This window comes from Peromyscus maniculatus, chromosome 1 (assembly GCF_049852395.1).
Source record: "Peromyscus maniculatus bairdii isolate BWxNUB_F1_BW_parent chromosome 1, HU_Pman_BW_mat_3.1, whole genome shotgun sequence".
Classification (NCBI taxonomy): domain Eukaryota; kingdom Metazoa; phylum Chordata; class Mammalia; order Rodentia; family Cricetidae; genus Peromyscus; species Peromyscus maniculatus.
In genome coordinates, this window is record NC_134852.1 from 164,358,796 (window position 1) to 164,379,249 (window position 20,454).

At 39.3% G+C, this 20,454-nt stretch overlaps 2 protein-coding genes and 1 pseudogene across 2 annotated transcripts; 1 reads left to right on the top strand and 2 right to left on the bottom strand.

Moving 5' to 3' along the window:
* Positions 1-1,888: 1,888 nt before the first annotated feature.
* LOC102919984 (olfactory receptor 5A2-like) lies at positions 1,889-2,852 on the bottom strand. The gene has a single exon (XM_006996742.2). The coding sequence runs from the start codon at positions 2,850-2,852 to the stop codon at positions 1,893-1,895; it is 960 nt and encodes a 319-aa protein (XP_006996804.1). The 3' UTR covers positions 1,889-1,892.
* An 8,199-nt stretch (positions 2,853-11,051) lies between these two features.
* Positions 11,052-11,956, top strand: LOC102926899 (olfactory receptor 5AN1-like; annotated as a pseudogene).
* A 7,199-nt stretch (positions 11,957-19,155) lies between these two features.
* On the bottom strand, positions 19,156-20,094 carry LOC102920301 (olfactory receptor 5AN1-like). Its single transcript, XM_006996743.3, has one exon. The coding sequence runs from the start codon at positions 20,092-20,094 to the stop codon at positions 19,156-19,158; it is 939 nt and encodes a 312-aa protein (XP_006996805.3).
* Positions 20,095-20,454: the final 360 nt, after the last annotated feature.

A 20,454-nucleotide genomic window follows, 5' to 3' on the forward strand; every position in this document is an offset into this window, starting at 1 on the left:
TTCTTCCTACATGATTTAGGTTGTGACAAATGGACATTTAAAACTAACCAACACACACAGAGAATTTAGATAATAATTAAAAATAATAAAATAATGAAACCTTTAAAAAAAACCCTAATCAAGCTGGGCGGTGGTGGCGCACGCCTTTAATCCCAGCACTCGGGAGGCAGAGCCAGGCGGATCTCTGTGAGTTCGAGGCCAGCCTGGGCTACCAAGTGAGTCCCAGGAAAGGTGCAAAGCTACACAGTGAAACCCTGTCTCGAAAAACCAAAAAAAAAAAAAAAAAAAAAAAAGACAAACAAACAAACAAACAAACAAAAAAACCCTAATCATCACAAGTACTTGTACACTGTTCTTTGGCAAACCATGAATATTTTGAAGAAACATAAATATGCATGCTTTAGATAAAATACTGCATTTTTCTTAAAAAGATAACAACATTTATTCTTTGAAAAATTTTCCATGTATATAATGTATTTTGATCATATTCACCTCCTATTATCCTCTCTTGTCCCCCTTATATTTCTTTTGGAACTGTTATTCTTCCCAATATTACCTGCTCTTGTTTTCATGTGATTTTTGTTTGTTTGTTTTTTGTTTTTTAATAACCCATTGAGTTTAACTGGGGTTCCTTGCATGTGCGTGACCATGAAGTCGTTTACTGATCATGGGCAGCTTACCAGAGGAAAATGAAGAAATAAAGAAATGTGATTCCCTCTCTCAGGAACCATTGACTTCCAGTGGTTCCTCAGCTAGGGGTGTATGGGACATTGGAGGACTCCATCTCCTGTAGATCTTGTGCAGGTAACCAAAGTTGTTGTGAATTCAGGAGTTCAGTAGCCATGTCGTTCCTAGAAGATAGAATTTCATAACATCCACCTCATGCTCATGTTCTTATATTCTTTCTTCTCCTTGTCCATGTTATTCCCTGAACCTTGGGGGATAGAGAAGGTCAAATAAATGCTCTATTTAAAGTTGAACACTCAAAAGTTATTATTCTCAGCACCTTGACCAGTCATGAATCTCTGCTTTGATCACCTCCCACTAACAAAAGAGGCTTCTCCGACCAGGACTGAGAACTGTGCTATCTAAGGGTATAAACAAATACTTGGAAGACAGTTTTGATACATTCCATTTATTTATTTATTTATTTTTTTTTTTTAAACAGAGCCTCACTGTGTAGCCCTGGCTGCCTTGAAACCCAATTTGTAGACCAGGCTGGTCTTGAACTCACAGAGATCAGCCTGCTTCTATTTCTAGTGTGACACTATGCCCGGCACTATATATCCATTTATCAATAGGGAATTATCAGTAGACTCCCACAAAGTGGCTGTGCTTCCTTGGCGACAGGCTTTAGGTCACGTATTCCCTCTAATAGAATAGGCTTCAGATTCAACCAGGAGGTGATTGGTTGCCTCTAGAACATTTGTGCCACTACTGGTCCAGTGGGCATATATTATCAAGCAGTTCAGTATTGTACTAGACAAGGTCCACAGCTAGGTGATATTGCTGATGACGTCTCTCCTAACAGCCTATATAACACCCTCTGGTGCTATTAACAGTAGCCATCAGGAAGGAAGCCTCCATCTGAGTTCTAGCTCAATTTCTCTGTGTCCTGTATCTAAAGTACAGACAAGTGGTATTTTGGTGTTGCAGGACGTTATTTTGTCATGGTGAGGTTTTCCGCTAAAGAGAACATTTGAAACATCAATGTACTCATGCTATTTATTTTAGAAACCAATAGTGACAAATCAGTCTTTAGTCAAAATTACAATAACTGAGGAGAGAAAAAGCTGGGCCCATTCAAATCATGTTGAAGATCAAGTAGTCAAAACTACATAAATTGCTGCAAAATTGAGCTGCTCAGATCTTTGTGTAAACACCACCCAGTGTCAGAAAAATGAATGTCCATGAGAAAGCATGTAGTCCCTTTTGACAGCTTTCCTTATGGCATTTTTAATGTCCTTATTTCTGAGGCTATAGATGATGGGGTTCACCAGGGGAATCACCACCGCATAGAATACAGACACCACCTTGTCTTGGCTGAGGGAATAGCTGGAACTGGGTCTCATGTACATGAAGAGACCAGAGCCATAGAAGAGGGTCACAGCAGTCAGGTGAGATGCACTGGTGCTGAAGGCCTTGGTCCTACCTTTAGCTGAGCTGATCCTTAGGACAGCAGCAACAATGTATCCGTAAGAGATGAGGACTACCATGACAGACATCACTCCTACAACAACACCCAAAATGAAGGTCACTACCTGGCTGGTGAAGATGTCAGAGCAGGCAAGAGCCAGGACTGGAGGAAGGTCACAGAAGAAGTGGTTGATTATGTTGGGCCCACAGAAATCATGCTGGTAGATAGAGAATGTTTCAATCAGAGAACTAAGGAAACCACCCATGTAGGCACCAACTACCAACTTTAAACACAGAGTATGGGACATGAGAGCCATGTAGAGCAGTGGGTTGCAGACTGCAGCATACCGGTCATAGGCCATGGCTGCCAGGAGCAAGCATTCAGTCAGCCCCATTCCACAGAAGACAAAGTATTGTGTGGCACAGCCAACAAAGGAAATTGTGTTCTGATCTGTGATGATGTCAGAAAGCATCTTTGGGGCAGTAGAGGATGAATAACAAATGTCTAAGAAGGAGAGGTTACTGAGGAAGAAGTACATGGGTGTGTGGAGTTGAGTGTCGATCCTGATGAGGGTGATGAGGCTCAGGTTCCAGGCTAAGGTCAGGAGGTAAATCCCCAGAAAGACTATGAAAAGGAAAACCTTCATTTGAGGTTGATCTGAAAACCCCAGGAGGATGAATCTAGTCACAGCTGTGTTGTTTCTTCCTCCAGCCATAGGCAAGCTTCCTGCATAAGAGAAGGGGTAATCCTGAGGTTAGAGAGATTGTTTGTAGCTTTAAGAAGAAAGACTTGGGGCTGGAGATGTAACCCAGTTGATAGATGGCTTGCCTGGCATGCACAGGGCCCGAGTTTGATCCCCAGCACCACATAAACTGGGAATGCTGGCACACACATATAATCCAAGGAGGACTGGAAGCTCATCGTGATTCTTGACTATACAGTTAGTTCACAGCCAACACGGGACACACGACTCTCTGTCTAAAATCAAAACCAAACCAAACATGGGGCTGCAGAAATGACTCCACCGGTAAGATGTTTGCACAATCACGAGGACCTGGGTGCGGCTCCTAGCAGCTATGAAAAAAAAAAGCCCAGCTATACATGCCTATAATCCTGGTACTGGGGCTGGCATTGGTGGGGCAGAGACAGGAGGATGCCTGGAGCTCGCTGGCCAACCAGGGTAGCAGCAAAATCAATGAGTTCAGAGTTCACTGAAAGACTCTTGTTTGGAAAATCAGGTGGAGAACCATCAAGAGATATGCTTTGTGTTGACCTCTGGCTTTCATGTTCCCTATGCATACCTTTACACCTTCACACACGTGAACATGTGTGTGTGTGTGTGTGTGTGTGTGTGTGTGTGTGTGAGAGAGAGAGAGAGAGAGAGAGAGAGAGAGAGAGAGAGAGAGAGAGAGAGAGAGAGAGAGAGAGAGAGAGAGAGAGAATAGAAATGTCTGGAAGACCACAGAAACTATGAACACCCAGTTAACAGTTTCAGACATCTTCTGGAAAACGAAGTTGTCACCCTAAGATAATCTGTTAGCACTATTTAAAAACTGTATGGTGTGTATCTGGTTTACTAAAAGAGACAGAGTCTAACCGAGTAAAAACTGATTAGAAGAGAGGAAGTAGGATTTTGTCCCCAGCAACTTTCCAGTGGTGGAAGGGGCTGTGGGAAGTCCTTCACCTCTCCAGAGTCTCACTTTTTTCAAATCCAAAAGGAGACACTTGAATCAGCTGTGTTTCAGGTCCTTTTGGAATTAGGTTTTCTGTGGCTTTTAAGGACTTTCTTACTTAAAAATATAAGCCAGAGCAAGGTAAAATAAAGATGGTTGTTTTAATGCTTTATAGATATTTAATATAAAGCTCAAAGACAGGGAAATGAATAAGAAAGACTATAATTTTTGATGTATTATATCTATGTGTGTGGGAGGGGCAGGGAATCCAAGCTATAGTTTAACAATTAATTTTTCCACATAACAAAACCAAGACAAAAGTATGTATATATACACTCTGAAGATTAGAAAATTGTTGAATGTTTTTCTACAAGTCACCACACAAAATTAATAGAAAGATGAAAATTTGGATTTGATCAATTTCAGCATCATAAACTACAGAATGGAAGGGCTATGAACGAGTTTTCATGAGTTGGGAGAGAAAACTCTAGAAGTGACTGATACTGGCTTTAGTTGTATGTCAAGAAGTGCCAGATGCTGGGATTTCCCCCAGAGAATAGAGCTGGAAGAAAGAGGGTTTGTTAGGACAGTGATCAGCAAAGTTGATCTTGCATGTCCTCAGCCAGACTAGATTATCATTCTAAACACATGAGGTAAGCCTGTGCACACTTGGCAATTAAGAGAGGCAGGCTAGTCCTGGTGTCATGTCAAAGTGAACACAGAAGCGTGTCTAAAAAGGCAAAAGAGCCTTTGCCATGATATGTTGGTGAAGTTCGAGTTGTTGATGTTTTCTCACTTCTATGATATTTGACTGTTGATTCTTGCCTGTGTCCAGGCATGACTCTAAACTGTTTCTTGTCACTCACATTGCACATCTGCTTCTGACTTGGAGTATTCTAAGATGTTGAATTTTCCCTCAAGTCACAGGCACCTGGAAAATATTCATGGAATGGATGAATGTTTTCCATTGCCTATCAGCCGAGTGGCCTGTCAGGTATTATGCCTGGCATGTTACTATAATAAAATACATGATATATTTTTTAGTAACAAACAACAATATTAACACATGATAACAATCATAATATAGTTGTGAATACTTATTGAATAGTTGCTGTGTACCAGGCACTGCTGTAAGGACTCAATCTGTACAAAGCCTGGCCTATGCAGCCTCAGGACTTGGCAGTGTTTCTCTGCCCTTTTACAGATGAAAGCTGGGGTAAGCTGAAATGTTGTATTTTCTGGAGAATGAAGTGGGAAGGAATGAGTTAGACTTACTAAATTACTTTAGGCAGAAGTATCTTGAGATCCATGCCACAAGAGTAGGTTAGTGGCTTTTCATCCATGACCTCTTCTGTAATCATCTGTCCATTTGCATTTCCCACTGTGTGTGCCTCATTTCTGGTTCCATCAGTTTTTTTTAAATACATTGACTTTGTGTAAATAAAAATGTGTGCTGACGGAATACCTGCTCCGTTATCACTAAAGTTTCCAAATGACTCGTGGGAATTTATTACTTTAATGGGCAGAGATTGCCCTCTCTGCCTCCCAGAGGCTGCACACTGCAGCCACTCCAGGGTCCAATGTGTGAACCTGAATAACTGTTACAACTAACTCCTTCAGAGTGCTAATTGTCCTCTGGAGTAATGGTGATGGGCCTGGCTACCCATTACCCAAATCCCCACATTATTCTCCTCTGAGACTTCCTTTCTTTGGGTCCGAGAAGACTTCATCTTATGTTAAAGGACAGGCTTTCATTTTAAGAAGTCCTCAGCTGGAAATAAACCTCACACATAAACAGCCTAAGACCTGTGCTAAAATATAGTGGTTAGGAACAAAAATTTCCAACTGAGATATTTGGGATCAAATTCTAACTGTGCTCTCTTATCAATATAAAATAAATGTGAAGTTGCTTAATCTCTTAAATAACAGCTTCTTTATTTGTAAAACTGATATACTAATAATTTCTGCCACAAAGGGTGTTGAGGTCATTCCATAGGATGTGAATAAGAACATCTTCTTCACACAGTGCTTGATAAATAGAAATCACTCCAGGGATATAAAACAATACTATAAATAATTCTGTCTCTTAAGTCATGGCCAAGAAGTCTTTCTCTTCTATCTGACTTAAAAAAATCACTTATTTTTATGTACATGAGTGTTTGTCTGTATGTATGCTTATGTACCATGTACATGCCTGGGGGGGGGTATCAGAAGAAAGCATTGGATCCCTTGGGAACTGGAGTTATAGATGATTGTGAGCTTCTATATGGGTGCTTTGAACTGAACCTGGATCCTCTGCAAAATCAGCAATTGCTCTGAATCTGACCCATCTCTCTAGCATCAAGTGACTTTTTACTGTGACTTACTTTCATTGGAATGAAAACAATTCATTTGCTTTTTAATGTCTAGGTGTTACTCTCAGTACTGTCAATGCCTGAATGGGTCACCATGGGCAAGTCAGTTACGTCCCCAGCGACTGAGCAAATTGAGCTATCTCCCAAAGATCCCTGGAGCTCTGAAAGTCTTGTATTTTGAGTCATAGATTTCCTTACTTTCTCTTTCCCCTTTTTCTCCCATTTTCTTCAGCAATAAAACTTGGACAAAAGAGTTTATTTGGGGCTGGAGAGATGACTAGGTGGTGAAGAGTGTGTACTGCTCTTTCAAAGAATAAATGTTCAGTTCCCAGTATGTATATGGTAGTATGTATATACCCTCAGTAACTTCAGTTTCAGATAACTGATGCCCTCTTATGACTTCCACAAGTACCAGGTTCACACATGGTATACATACATGCAGGTAAACAGTCATACACCAAAAATAAATACATCTTAAAACATAGTTATTCTGTTTCATGGAAATCAAATTATCAGTCCTTCTTCTGAAAACAAATATTCCATATATAGGAATAGGGTTTCTGAGATTGCTTCTATACATGTAAATGGGCTTAATTTAGGGCATGAAATGTAATGACTGCAATCACTATGCTCAGACTGTGAACATGAGAGGCAAAGACAAGCTCTTTGCCACAAGAAACAGTCTCTTGTAGGATTAGAAACCAACCAGGAGATCCTGAAGCTGAGAGAGTGAAGCCAATTCACTGTGAAAGTGTTTTGATACTGAATTAAGATCTGGGGAATTTCTAAGATTAACCCCATAATTATAATTGATGCATCTAGGAGAGTAATGACACATTTTGTCTCTTATGCCAACTCTGATTACTGTGATAATGAATGATAGTAAGACAGACAACATAAAGGGAAAGAGCCATGTATAAATTAACAATGTCTGCATTAAATAGGAAAAGGGAAGGTTTTTGCCTTCTTATTTTTTGTGGTGCTGGAGAGTGAGGCCAAGGACAGACAGACAGACCGACACACACACACACACACACACACACACACGCACACGCACACGCACACGCACACGCACACGCACACGCACACACGCACACACGCACACACGCACACACACGCACGCATGCGTGCACACACACACTGCTGTACTACTGATCTATACTGTGAGTTAGTCACTACCCTTAGCTGATTTTACAGAGGAAAATACTTAGGCTTTGAAAAATAAATTTATTCTAGGTCATGTAACCCCCAAGTACCAGTGACAGGCTTCAGTTTGAAGCTAAGACCCTCTCAGTTTGAATCATAGGTTGCAGCTCTCTTGACAGTCCAGTCATGCTCCATGGTGCCTTGCTTTCCTTACACATGCAAGGGAAATAATAGCACATCCGCTTTGCAGGATGGTTGTGATGGCCGAATCAGATCAAGGGTTGAAGAAAAGAGGTGTGCATGCATCTACTTTACCACTGTCAGTCTTCCTGACTGGATGGCTCTGCCAACTTGGGCATTTCTTGACTCAGGTTTTCTACTTGGGAATTGAAATTGAAATCTTGAGTCATATTTTTCTCTGTGTCCCCTCCAGTTCAAATGACTCCAAGGGCAGTAAGACAAGCTGAGAGAGAAAGAGTTGTTTAGACATGCTTACTGATTGATGCTAGTGCGAGTGGTGAGCATCTCTTGAGTCATCTGTTATATTTGGTGTTTGCCATTTCAAGGGGCCCATTTGGTGTGTGTGTGTGTGTGTGTGTGTGTGTGTGTGTGTGTGTGTCTGTATGTATGTATATATGTATGTATGTATGTATGTATGTGTTAATGAGAAAGTATGAGAGAATGAGTCAAAACATTTTTTCCTTCAGAATGGAACATTTGTGTATCAATCAGTGATTCTTTTTTATAAGGTATCTTTTATATTGAAACTATTAATGTGCCACCCTCTATAAAGTTGACATTTTTGTTCTAATTCACAAATGTTGGTTTTTATAAATATAAGAACTGTTTTTTATAAATATAAGAATTATCAATGTTATATTACATTTATTTGTATGGGGAGGAATGAGCTTGACATTGAGTCTTCCTCAGTTATTCTTCACTTTAGTTTTTGAGAGAGGAAGTCTCACTGAGAGCTGAACAAGGCACTGATATATGAGTACAGCAGAATGACATTAGAAATAATTTTATCACTACATTTCCTTTTCTTTCTTTAGAGTATTATTATTTGATTTTACACTAGGCATCTGGGCTTTCTAGCCTTAGGTTCTTGGACACCCAGGAGGCCTTAAGTCAAATGAGTTATTGGTTGGTTACCCCACAAGCTTTGTGCCACTATTGCCCTAGCATATTTTGCAGGCAGCACACCATTGTAGATCAAAGAGTTTATGGCTGGCTTGATATTTAACATTTTCAACCTCTTGTGTTTTGAGACTGTTCTTTTGAGAACTCCCTGTTGAGATTGGTAGCCTTCTGTTTGATTGGGTTGCCTGTTTTGTTGATGTTTTGCTTTTTTTCTAGTTCTTTGTGGATTCTTGGCATTAATCCTTTGTTGAACATATCTAGCAAAGATTTTTTTTTCTCATCCTACATGTAGGCTGTTACTTCACTTTATTGAAAGTTTCTTTTGCACTAAAAATGGTTTTTAATTTCATAAAAATCTCATTTATCTATTGTTGGCTTTACTTCCTCCGTAATCAGACTCCTATTTAAAAAGACTTCGTCTGTGCCAATATCAAGTAGTGTACTCCCCACCTTTTCTTGTAGTAGTTTCACAGTTTTCTGTTTTGTGTTCAAGCCACCCACCCATTGGAGTTGACTTTTGTGTAGGCTGTGACACAAGCATCTGGTTTTATTATCCTACAAATAGATCTTCACTTTCCCCTTAACCACTTGGTAAAAGTGCTTTCTTCTTTTCTTTTTTCCAGTGTGTATTTTATTGTCTTATTAAAAATCAGACCAAGTCTTTATACATTTTGGAAATCAGCCCTCTGTCAGATGTGGGGTTGGTGAAGATCTTTTCCAATTCTGTAGCTGTTGTTTTCTCTTATTGACTGTGTCCTTTGCCCTACAAAAGCTTCTCAGTTTTAAGAGGTCCCATTTATTAATTGTTGCTCTCAGTGTCTGTGCTACTGGGTTGTATTTAGGAAGCAATCTTTGGTGCCAATGCATTCAAGACTACTTCCTACTTTCTCTTCTATCAGGTTCAGTGTAACTGGATTTATGTTGAGGTCTTTGCTTCACTTGGACTTCAGTTTTGTGCATGGCAACAGATATGGATCTATTTGCAGTCTTCTACATGTTGACATCCAGTTATGCCAGCACCATTTGTTGAAGATGCTTTCTTTTTTTCCATGGTACCGTTTTGGCTTCTTTGTCAAAAATCAGGAGTTCATAGGTGTATGTATTAATGTCAGGGTCTTCAATTCAATTCAACCAAAGAACGGATAAAGACAGTGTGGCACATATACACAATGGAGTACTACTACGCAGCAGTAAAAAACAATGACATCATGAAATTTGCAGGCAAATAAATGAAACTAGAAAATATCCTGTGTGAGGTAACCCAGACTCAGAAGCAAACATGGTATGTACTCACTCATAAGGGGATACTAGATGTAAAGCAGAGGATAACCAGACTGCAACCCACAGCTCCAGAGAAGCTAGGTAACAAGGAGAACCCTAAGCAGGTTGCCCTGCGACGGAGAAATGGATGAGATCTATATAAGCAAACTGGGGTGAGAGGGCAATGGAGGGTAAGGGGTACAGGATGAGAACATAAGGGAATAGGAATTTCAAGCTGGAACAGGGACAGAGTGGGAGAGCAAGGAAAGAGATACCATGATAAATGTAGACATCATGGGAATAGAGAGAAACCGGGTGCTGGGGAAGTTCCCAGGAATTCACACAGATGACACCACTTTAGACTACTAGCAATAGTTAAGAGGGTGCCTAAACTGCCATCATAGAGCCTTCATCCAGTAACTGATGGAAGCAGAAACAGAGATACATGGCCGGGTCCCAGGTGGAGCTCCAGGAGTCCAATCGATGAGAGAGAGGAGGTATTCTATGAGCAAGGAACATCGAGATCATGATGGGTGAAACATACAGAGACAGCCAGGCCAAACTAGTGGGAACTCATGAACTGTGGACCAATAGCTGTGGAGCTCCCATGGTACTAGATTAGGCTCCCTAGATAGGCGAGACAGTTGTTTAGCGTGAACTGTTTAGGGGGCCCCCTGGCAGTGGGATCAAGATCTGTCCCTGGTGCATGAGAGGGCTTTTTGGAGCCCAGTGCCTATGGTGGGACACCTTGTGCAGCATTGGTCCAGGGGGAGGGCCTTGGACCTGCCTCCACTGAATGTTCTAGGCTCTGCTTACTCCCTATGGGAGGCGTTGCCTTGGAGGAGGTAGAATTGGGGGAGGTGAGTTGGGGTTGGAAAGGCTGGGGAGCTGGAGGAGGGAAGAGAGGGCATCTGTGGTTGGTATGTAAAGTGAATAGAGGATTTCTTAATAATAAAAAAAATTCAGACCAATAATTTTTTGAAGTAAAAGCTTTCACTGAACCTGGAGCTCACAGTCTTATGTAGATGGTCCCTGGAATCTGTCTTCTTTCAAACATCTACCACTTCTTAGGTTACAGAAGTGAGCAGACATCAAAGCTTTAAACTGGCACTGAGGATCAGAACTCAGGTTCTCAGGCTTGCAGAAAAAGCACTGTGCACACCAAGTCACACCACCAGCCTCCTGGGAAGACTTTTGTTCACATTTTGAGAAGAAATACTGGAGTCTTTCCACAGAAGGCAGTGGAATATAGATAATATTAAAATGTTAATGCTCTAATTTTGCCTGAGTCAATAATGCATTCTTTCTGTGCCTTTTAGTATTAGGGTCACCAAGGCAATGATTTGGGGAGGAACTATTACTGAGATCATCCAGTTCATCCTCCTGGAATTCTCAGATTTCCTCAGAATCACAACATTGCTTTTTATTACATTCCTGCTCATCTGCTTTACAACTCTGACCTGGAACTCATCTTTCATTGTTTTAGTAAGGATTTCTTCATATATTTCTTCCTAGTTTTCTGTCCTTTATAGCCTTCTCCCATGTCACTGTCATGGTTTCCAAGATCTTCTCCAACTTCTTTCAGGAAAAGTAGACTATTAACTTTATCGGAGGCATCACTCAGTACTTTGTCTTCTCCACTATGGGGCTGAGTGGATCTTGCCTCATGGCATCCATGGCCAATCACATGTATGCTGACATTTGTAACCCATTTCTCTATTCATCAATCATGTCACCCCCTCTGTGCTCAGATTGTGCTGGGATTCTATATGGTTGGACTTCCAGGTTCTGTATCTCACATGTGTACTTTGAGCTTCACTTCTGTGGATCTAATGTCATCAGGCACTTTTTCTGTGGTATTTCGCAGCTGATAAATTTATCCCTCAGTGAGGTTTTCGCTGTACAAATTCCAATTGCCTTATTAACAACAATCTTTGTGCTAGCAGAATCCTTAGTTAACATAGTATCCTATGGCTATATCATCTTATCCATCATGATCACATCAGTTAAAGACAGGTCCAAGGCATTCAACACCTGTGTTTCTCACACAGCAGCTGTTTGCCTCTTATATACTTTTAGGATATTTGTCTGAGTTCCAGTTCTGGGGCTTCTCCAGCTTCGACAGATTTGCATCTATCTCCTACACTGTGGTGATTTCCATATTGAATTCCTTGATTTACAGTCTGATGAACAAGGAAACCAGAGATGCTATGAAGAGGTTGTGGAAGATGGGCTACTGCTAAGGTCAAAGATTCTGAGATTTCTGACAGATTCATCTTATAAAACATCTTAACAAAAGCTTGATGCAGAATTTATGCTAATACAGGCCATAGCTGATTCAAACGTGATATCTGTTAGTCTCTGAGGTTCATCTTTCTTCCTGTTACATCAGAAATAGCCCCATCCTCTACCATTTACCTATCATATTTGTGAAATATCTGAATTTAGAACTTTTGCTGCTAAACTGGAAGATTCTCCATATCTCAACTTTGTCTCTACAGATTATTGGTGAATGAGTCTCTATGGGTTGAGAAACCTTGTCTCACAGCAGCTCTGATGTAGCATAATAAAAAAAAACTGGTGAGGACCATTGATTGTTATTTGTTTTTAAATAGGTGGGAACAAATGAATGTTGGGGGATATACTCTTTTCAAAGAAGTAAAATTAACATTGGCCTGGAAAAGACTCACCTGTGATGATCAAAGTGAGTTCTGGGAAATGAGTGCTAATGATCTAAAAAATCTGGGGTCATATTCTTGTCTTCACAAGCGGTAGGCTAAGGGAAGATGTTGTAATCTAAATATTTAGTAATGATGAAGGCTATAGGTTCTTCAGAGATATTTGCATAGGAGTATGATGATTGGATTCCTGAAACCAGAGTCCAGATGCGATTTCATATTCAAATGCCAAATGACCAATGGCAGTATCTGATACTGTGCTGCCCCTATTTCTCATTCTCTGCCACATTAAATCATTACTATTTATCATTGGTTAACATAGTCAATGAAATATCACTGTTAAATTGCTTCTGATGTTTCAGATATCTGTTCAATTTTGTATAATGATACACACATGAAATCATTGTAACAACAGATTTCTGAATACTTAGTTTTATGCAGACTAATGGTAAATATGGGAAAATAGTATGCAGGTCTTGGAACCCAAAAGGACCATATTACTGTGGATGATTGATTGATAAATAAAACACTGATTGCCCAGTAGCCAGACAAAAAGTATAGGTGGGGCTAACAGAAAAAAAAATTAAAAAAACAAAAAGACAGAGAAAAAAAAAAAGACTCCAGCTGCCGTCCAAAAAACATCATATAAATACAACAGGTAAAGCCACAAAACATATGACAACATATAGATTAACAAAAATGGACTGAGTATAAGAGTAAAAACTAAACAATGATAGGCCTGAGCTAATAGCCAAACAGTTTAAATAATATAAGCGTCTGTATGTTTATTTTATAAGTGGGCTATGGGACTACCGGGGATTGGCGGGACCTGGAGAAAAAAACTCTAGCTACATCATATAGGTGTTATTAAGGAACTCTTAAAAATCTACCAAAGATCCTGAACCCTGCACATAAAGTAGTACCTGAGAGGAGACTGGATGGCCCTCCCTCTTCTGTAGGGAATGTGATCAGTTCTCTGCATGCAGGTTAATAAAATGTGATTAGGAGGTGATAGCATTAGCTTGCTCCTCATTTGCTTTATTCTCAGTTTTTTTGTCAGGATTACACTTCATAAACCCATCAAACTTATCAAGATCAATCCACATGAATCTCTTAAATGGATAACAGAATTTATTGAGCTATAAATTGAGGCAATATACTCATGATTACAGAATCGAGTAGACAGCAGAAGTCCTCCTCTGATCTGACCAGGAGCAAATCCACCTCGAAGGCAGGAGCAGGGAGAAGGGCCAAAGAGAGTACAGAGAAGCCAGGAAGTTGGATAGAGAGATGCACAGGAAGGAGTAAGGAGAGACTTGGAGTTTTTGCAGTGCTGTGGGATGGTCTGTATGTCAAATTACTCTGATTGGTCAACAAATAAAACACTGATTGGCCAGTGGCCAGGCAGGAAGTAGGTGGGACAAGGAGAGAGGAGAATTCTGGGAAGCTAAAGGCTGAGGTAGAGAGACACTGCCAGCTGCCGCCATGACCAGCAGCATGTGAAGACGCTGGTAAGCCACCAGCCATGTGGCAAGGTATAGATTTATAGAAATGGATTAATTTAAGCTATAAGAACAGTTAGCAAGAAGCCTGCCATGGCCATACAGTTTGTAAGCAATATAAGTCTCTGTGTTTACTTGGTTGGGTCTGAGCGGCTATGGGACTGCCGGGTGACAAAGATTTGTCCTGAGTGTGGGCAAGGCAGGAAAACTCTAGCTACATTGCAGTTTTTTTTTTTTTTTTTTTTTTTTTTTTTTTTTTTTTTTTTTTTTTGGGACAGCTGGAGAGATGCTCTCTTGCTGGAGCTCCAGCCAAAAAGGAAGGTCAGCTGGTTGCTTCTCAGATTCTCTGAGCTAGCAGGTTTTCACCCCAACATCTGACTCCTGAGGCTTTGTTGGTATATAGAACAATAGACTTAGTTAAAAACTACATTTAGTAGCAGCAGTCAAGCAGGTTCTGGCGGGACTGGAAGTCCAGCTAGGCTGTGGCCTGAATGGTGGGGCTCTGACTAGAGGGATGCTGGGCTGCAGAAGGCAGTTTAAGTATCAGTAGTTTCAGGTGCAGTCTCTAAGCTAATGAGAAAACTACACAGATCAATGTGGTTCAATTGGTGGCATGGCTTTTGGACATCTACATTGCCACAGGTGGCAGCCCATACACTAAGCATCCTTGTGGCCTTTGGTGGCAGCATAGGGCATGAAGTTCATACAGTCGCTGGCTGTAGTAGTACCATGGACCCAGACATGGCCCTTGGCTGCAGACTGGGTCTGAATATCACCATGGCCCTGGGTAGCAAGTAGGCCTCCCACATCAGCCTACTCCTCACTGTCTTCACTTCTTCCATTCCTCCTCTTTTCACAGCACATGAATCAATTCTACTTTTCTTTCTCTCCTATTTCTCAATCATATATTTGCTCATCACAATGGGACCCACCTGCCTGGTGCCTTATGGTGCCAGGTGTGCCCGTGGATGTCTTCCAGCCAGCCTGGGCCCTCAATGCCCTGACTCCACAGTCTCTTATTCTCTGCATGTTGATTAGTTGAGGGTCTTATTAATTGTCATTTACTTCAAGGAGAAGTTTCTCTGATAAGGGTTGAGGCATGCTACCATCTATGGGCATAACAATAAGTCATTAGTAGTCATTTTAATAGTAGCAGCAGAATAATAGAATCAAATAAACATTTTATCATGTGTTAAGGAGCTACAAAAATAATAACAAATTTATACCCACTATTGAAGGAAACAATAAACACAAGGTGTATAAATGGGGACTAGAGAAATAACACATATATTTAATAAGTCTAGAAAGAACTTTGAATTTTTTTTACCACAACATGATAAATGTATATATAATCACAGAATTCATAACTATATCAAGATATCATTAAATTTTTTCTATTAATATTTCACATTTTTACAAATAAACTAATTATATAAAAGTAATACAAAAATTAAATTTAAGTTGGATTTTTAAAAGATAAGATTAATAAGTTATTATAGGGGAACAAAAACAGATAAAAGCAGATATGAAAAAGGAGACACTACAAATAACACTACAAACATGCCAATGATCATAAGAGAAGAATATAAACAATAATACAATGGTGAAATATAAACTGGAAGATATAGTTTCCAGACTAATACAGCCACTGACTGAATTTTGAAGAAACAGAAATGTAAAAGAACCAATGACAAGTAAGGATATTGAAACGAAAAGTATGCATCAACGAAAAGCCTGACTGATTTACTTCTTAACCCTACAAAATATGCGAAGAACTAGCCACAAAATTCTCAAACTAATCAAGAAATTCAAGAGGAGAGCATCAAAATATGTTCAATGAAGGCAGTATTAATAATCCCATCGAAGATATGACAAGTGAGAAAACCTTAGATCACTACCCATGATGAACATAGATGTAACTATGCTAGCAAACCAAATTCAGTAATATATCAAAGTATCAACCATTGTGATGTAGTGGGATCCACGTACAGACACAAGGATGGTTAACTGCATACAAATGAACTGCACACTACATTTACAGAATGAAGGAGAGAAAGTATATAAACATTTGGATAGTTACAGAGAAAGTACTTGACAAATTCAATATCTCTTTATAATTATTTTTAATTAGATATAGACCTTACCCTAAAAGCGAAGTCTATATTTGACACAGCCACTTCTATCATCACACTCAACAGAGTCAGGCAAAGGACCCACAATCTATTAAACATAGCATTAGAAAGCCTAGACAGAGAAATTAGGAATGAGCATAATTAGAAAGCATGCAAATTAGGAGGAAGAAATTGTCCCTATTTACAAGTGACACGATTTCACATTTTAAAACTCTAAAGATGCCAACTCAGACTTGGAGATATGACAAATGAATTCAACATATTCCTAAAGCCTAATAGTGAGCTCTATGAAAAAGAAATCAAGAGAGCAATCCATAATGATAATCATTCACACACAAAATAAAATACCTAGGAAGCACTGGATATAGTAGTACATTTTTGTAATCCTTGCACTTGGGAGGTTAATGCAGGAACATCATGAGTTCAAAGCCAGCATGGGGTACATATATAAACATATCAAAAACAAAATGAAATCTAGGAATGAATTTAACCATGCAAGTGCCAGATCTTTACATGAAGGCTATCAAACACTGATGATGGAGAAAGCGAAGATGACACAGATAAGCAGAAAGACAGTCCACATTTATGAACTTTAAGAACCAATATTTCTAAAAAGATCAAGTAATCTAACCAATCTGTGACTCAAAACACTAATATTTTTCACAAAATAAAAAAATAAATGCAAAATTTCATACAAAATCACAACATCTAAAGTAATATTAAGTAAAAGGAGATAGGTATCAAGATAATTGACTTAAAATGTACTATAAAACCATAGTAAGAGCATGGTACTTGTATAAAACCCAATATAAAAAAAGCTGACAATATGGCTTAGCTGTTAAAAGTGCTTATACTCTTGTAGAGGACCTGTGTTCCTGTGGGCACTCACAGCAAGCAACTTACAACCACCCGTAACCCTCAGTTTCAGGACATCTGATGTTCTCTGATCCTCTTCATTTGTAGGCAGAAGTTTCTCTCTCACCAGCAGCTCTCAAATAGCTGACACAGAGTTTTAATATTAATTATAAACTCTTAGCTAATAGCTCATGCTTCTTACTAGCTAACTCTTACATTTTAAATTAATCCATATTTCTTATTTATGCTTTGCAACATGGCAGTACCTTCTTTCAACACAGCACGATCATCTCCTGCTCCCTCTGCATCTAGTTGGTGACTCCAGACTCTGCCCTTCTTCCTCCCAGCATTCTCCTAGTCCAGCTCTCCTGCCCAATCTCTTCCTAACCAGCTATTGGCCAGACAGCTTCTTTATTAAACCAATTATAGAGACATATATTCATACAGTGTAAAGGAATATTCCACAGCATACCTCAGTATATTTTTTGTAAATATCCATACTTGTTTCATCTTTAGCTTCAGAAGAAAGAAAATATGTATTACTAAATTTATGGCAAAATGCTTTTCTATAATCTTTTTGTAATAAAATTTATGTAGTAAATATCTTTTGAATTCAATAATTTGAATGATTTCAAGTGAGACTCCTTTATGGGTCATTACTATAGTCCAGCTAATCAGTGTTATTGGAAATATTTCTCTGTTTATTTATTTGGAATCTATTTATCTTACATTCTTTGATAAAATCAGGCTTAGAGTAATTAGAAAACTAAGCTAGGGGATAAAACAAATTGTATGAAATAATATGAGTGACTAGAAATTTTTGGTTACTGGGTATCTGGAGTTTATGATCATACTAAGTCAAATGTTACAGTCATGAGGTTTGGTTCTACTGAACAAACAACCCAAAACACAATAACTTAATAATCAACCTTTATTATTATTTTTTTTTACTATCCCATAATCCCCCAAGGTCAGCCAAAGTCAGGCAACTAGATCCATTTCCTATGTCTCTACTGATAGAGCAATCACTGTCTGCCACATTGGCTCCCGGTGGTAAAGTGAGAAAGCATGCTGGGCTAAGTGTGATCTACCTCTTCAGACTTCCTCCTGCAAATATTCACATCACCTCTGCTCCTCTTTCACCAGCAAAAACCATCACATGTAAAAGTGGTTTTGAGCATTTGTCAAGTATAATATTAAATGACAAAGAAACTAGAAGAAAGCAGTAAATATGGAACAAGCTAATGCCATTGTCTTTTAATCACAAATGTTTTCCCAGCCCAAATATAGAGAAGTAACCATGCTCTCTATACAACAGGCCATCCAAGTTCCTCTCAAACACTTCTGTTCGGAGTTCAAGACCCTTGATAGACACTTAGTAGTTTCTTGATTATACCTATATTGTTCTTTTAAGTTTGGATGCCTGTATAGTGTTTTCAATATTTGCTATTAGTCTTTAAAAAACTGAATATTCAGTAACTCAGTACAGTGAAATTATATGTGTATTGCACATGAAATAGAACAGATTCTTGAAATATCAGAAGCAATTTGATAGTAAGATATCATTGTCTATGTTAACCAAATAGTCATGTTTTATGCTATTGGTCATTTGGAATTTAAATATGAAATCTCATCCGGACTCTGGTTTCAAGAATGAAATAACTACATTCATATTACGTAGCTCTGAACAAATCATATTGCTCATCACTACTGAAGAGTTAGACCATCTCTTCATCACTTAGCTAGTAGCTGGTGGAGACAAGAATATGATCCAAAACTTAATAGATGATTAGCATTGATTCGTCTTAGAAACAATGTAACTATCAGAAGTAATTGTTTCTAGGAGGTATAGCCAAGCCACTGCTACTTTTATTCCTTCAAACAGTAGGTTTCCTATTTAAAAACAAAGAACAACCCACCAGGTCTTGATTAGGCTACACTGGGCCATTTGTGGGACAAGGGTTCTGGACCCAGGAAGCCTCAGCCAAGCATCTTCTGTAAGGATGGGGCCCAGGGTTGAAAAGTCTTCAATTGCAGCAGCAAACAGTTATAAATTTGGATGTTTCATAAATACTTTGGATAAACAACATAAGATGAGACTATTTCTGATGTAAAACGAAAATGATAAACCTCCAGGACTTATAAGAATAACATTTCAGGAGCATCGAATCAGTAATGATCCATATTGCTATATAATCTATATGAAGTTGAGCCTTTCTTCAACAGAAGTAGGCATTTTGTGGGGCAGATCAGTGAGAACTCTCAGAATGTCTTGTTAGAAACATCTCATCTTCCTCTGTAACCTCTTTACAGCACCTCTGATTTCCTTGTTCCTCAAGCTATAAACCAAAGGGTTCAACATGGGAATCATCACAGTGTAGAAGACAGATGCAAATCTGTCAAAGCTGGAGGAGCCACCAGAGCTGGAACTCAAATAGACAAAGACACTGGAGGTGTAAAATAGAGAAACAGCTGTCAGGTGAGAAGCACAGGTATTGAATGCCTTAGACCTGCCTTTAGCTGAAGTGATCTTCATGATTGACAAGACAATATAGCCATAGGATATCATGATGGCCAAGGCATTTGTAAGCCCAAACAGCATTGTTAATATGGCAAGCAGGACCTGTGCAAAGAAAGTATCAGTGCAGGATAGATTTAACAGCTGAGGCATGTCACAGAAGAAATGTCTGATGACATTAGGTCCACAGAAGTAGAGCTGCAGCAAGGCACATATCTGAGATAAAGAACCTATGAGTCCTGCTGTATAGCTTCCCAACACCATGCGAGCACAGAGGGTGGGTGACATGATTGATGAATAGAGCAGTGGGTTACAAATGGCAGCATACCTGTCATAGGCCATGGCTGTCATGAGGCAAGATTCACTCAGCCCCATAGTGGAAAAGATGAAGTATTGAACTATGCAGCCCACATAGCTGATAGTTTGTTTTTCCTGGAAGAAGTTGGAAAGCATCTTGGGGACTGTTGAGGTGATATAGCAGAGGTCTATAAAGGACAGATTACTGAGGAAGAAATACATGGGAGTGTGGAGGTAGGAATCCATCCTTATTAAAACAAGAAGCGACAGGTTCCAGGTCACTGTTGTAATGTAAAGGATGAGGAATATAACAAAGAGCAGTGCTATGACTTGTGGGAAATCTGAGAATCCCAGGAGGACGAATTGGGTGATCTCAGTAATATTTTTTCCTTCAGTCATTGCTTCTGTGATCCTAGTATCAGAGAGGAGAAAAAGAATGCTTCGTTGGCTCAAGTAAAATAGAATTTTCTGTCTCTTGCTTCAGTGAGTTTGGAGGAGGAGAAACACTTCATTGTCCTTTTGCAGAAAAAGCCCCAGTGTGTCTTCTCTGTCAATGCATTTCTCTGATCTAACTGATTCATGTAATGTCATGAGGATTTTTAAAAAGATATATAAAAAATTGACTGGAAATATGTATTAGAGCACCCATGAAATGCTGAGATTATGAAAAAAACTGCAGATGCCATTGATTGAAATAAAATGGTTTTAGTGGTTCACTGATATTTCTTGGTGTAACTGCTGCATCATACTCATGACAGT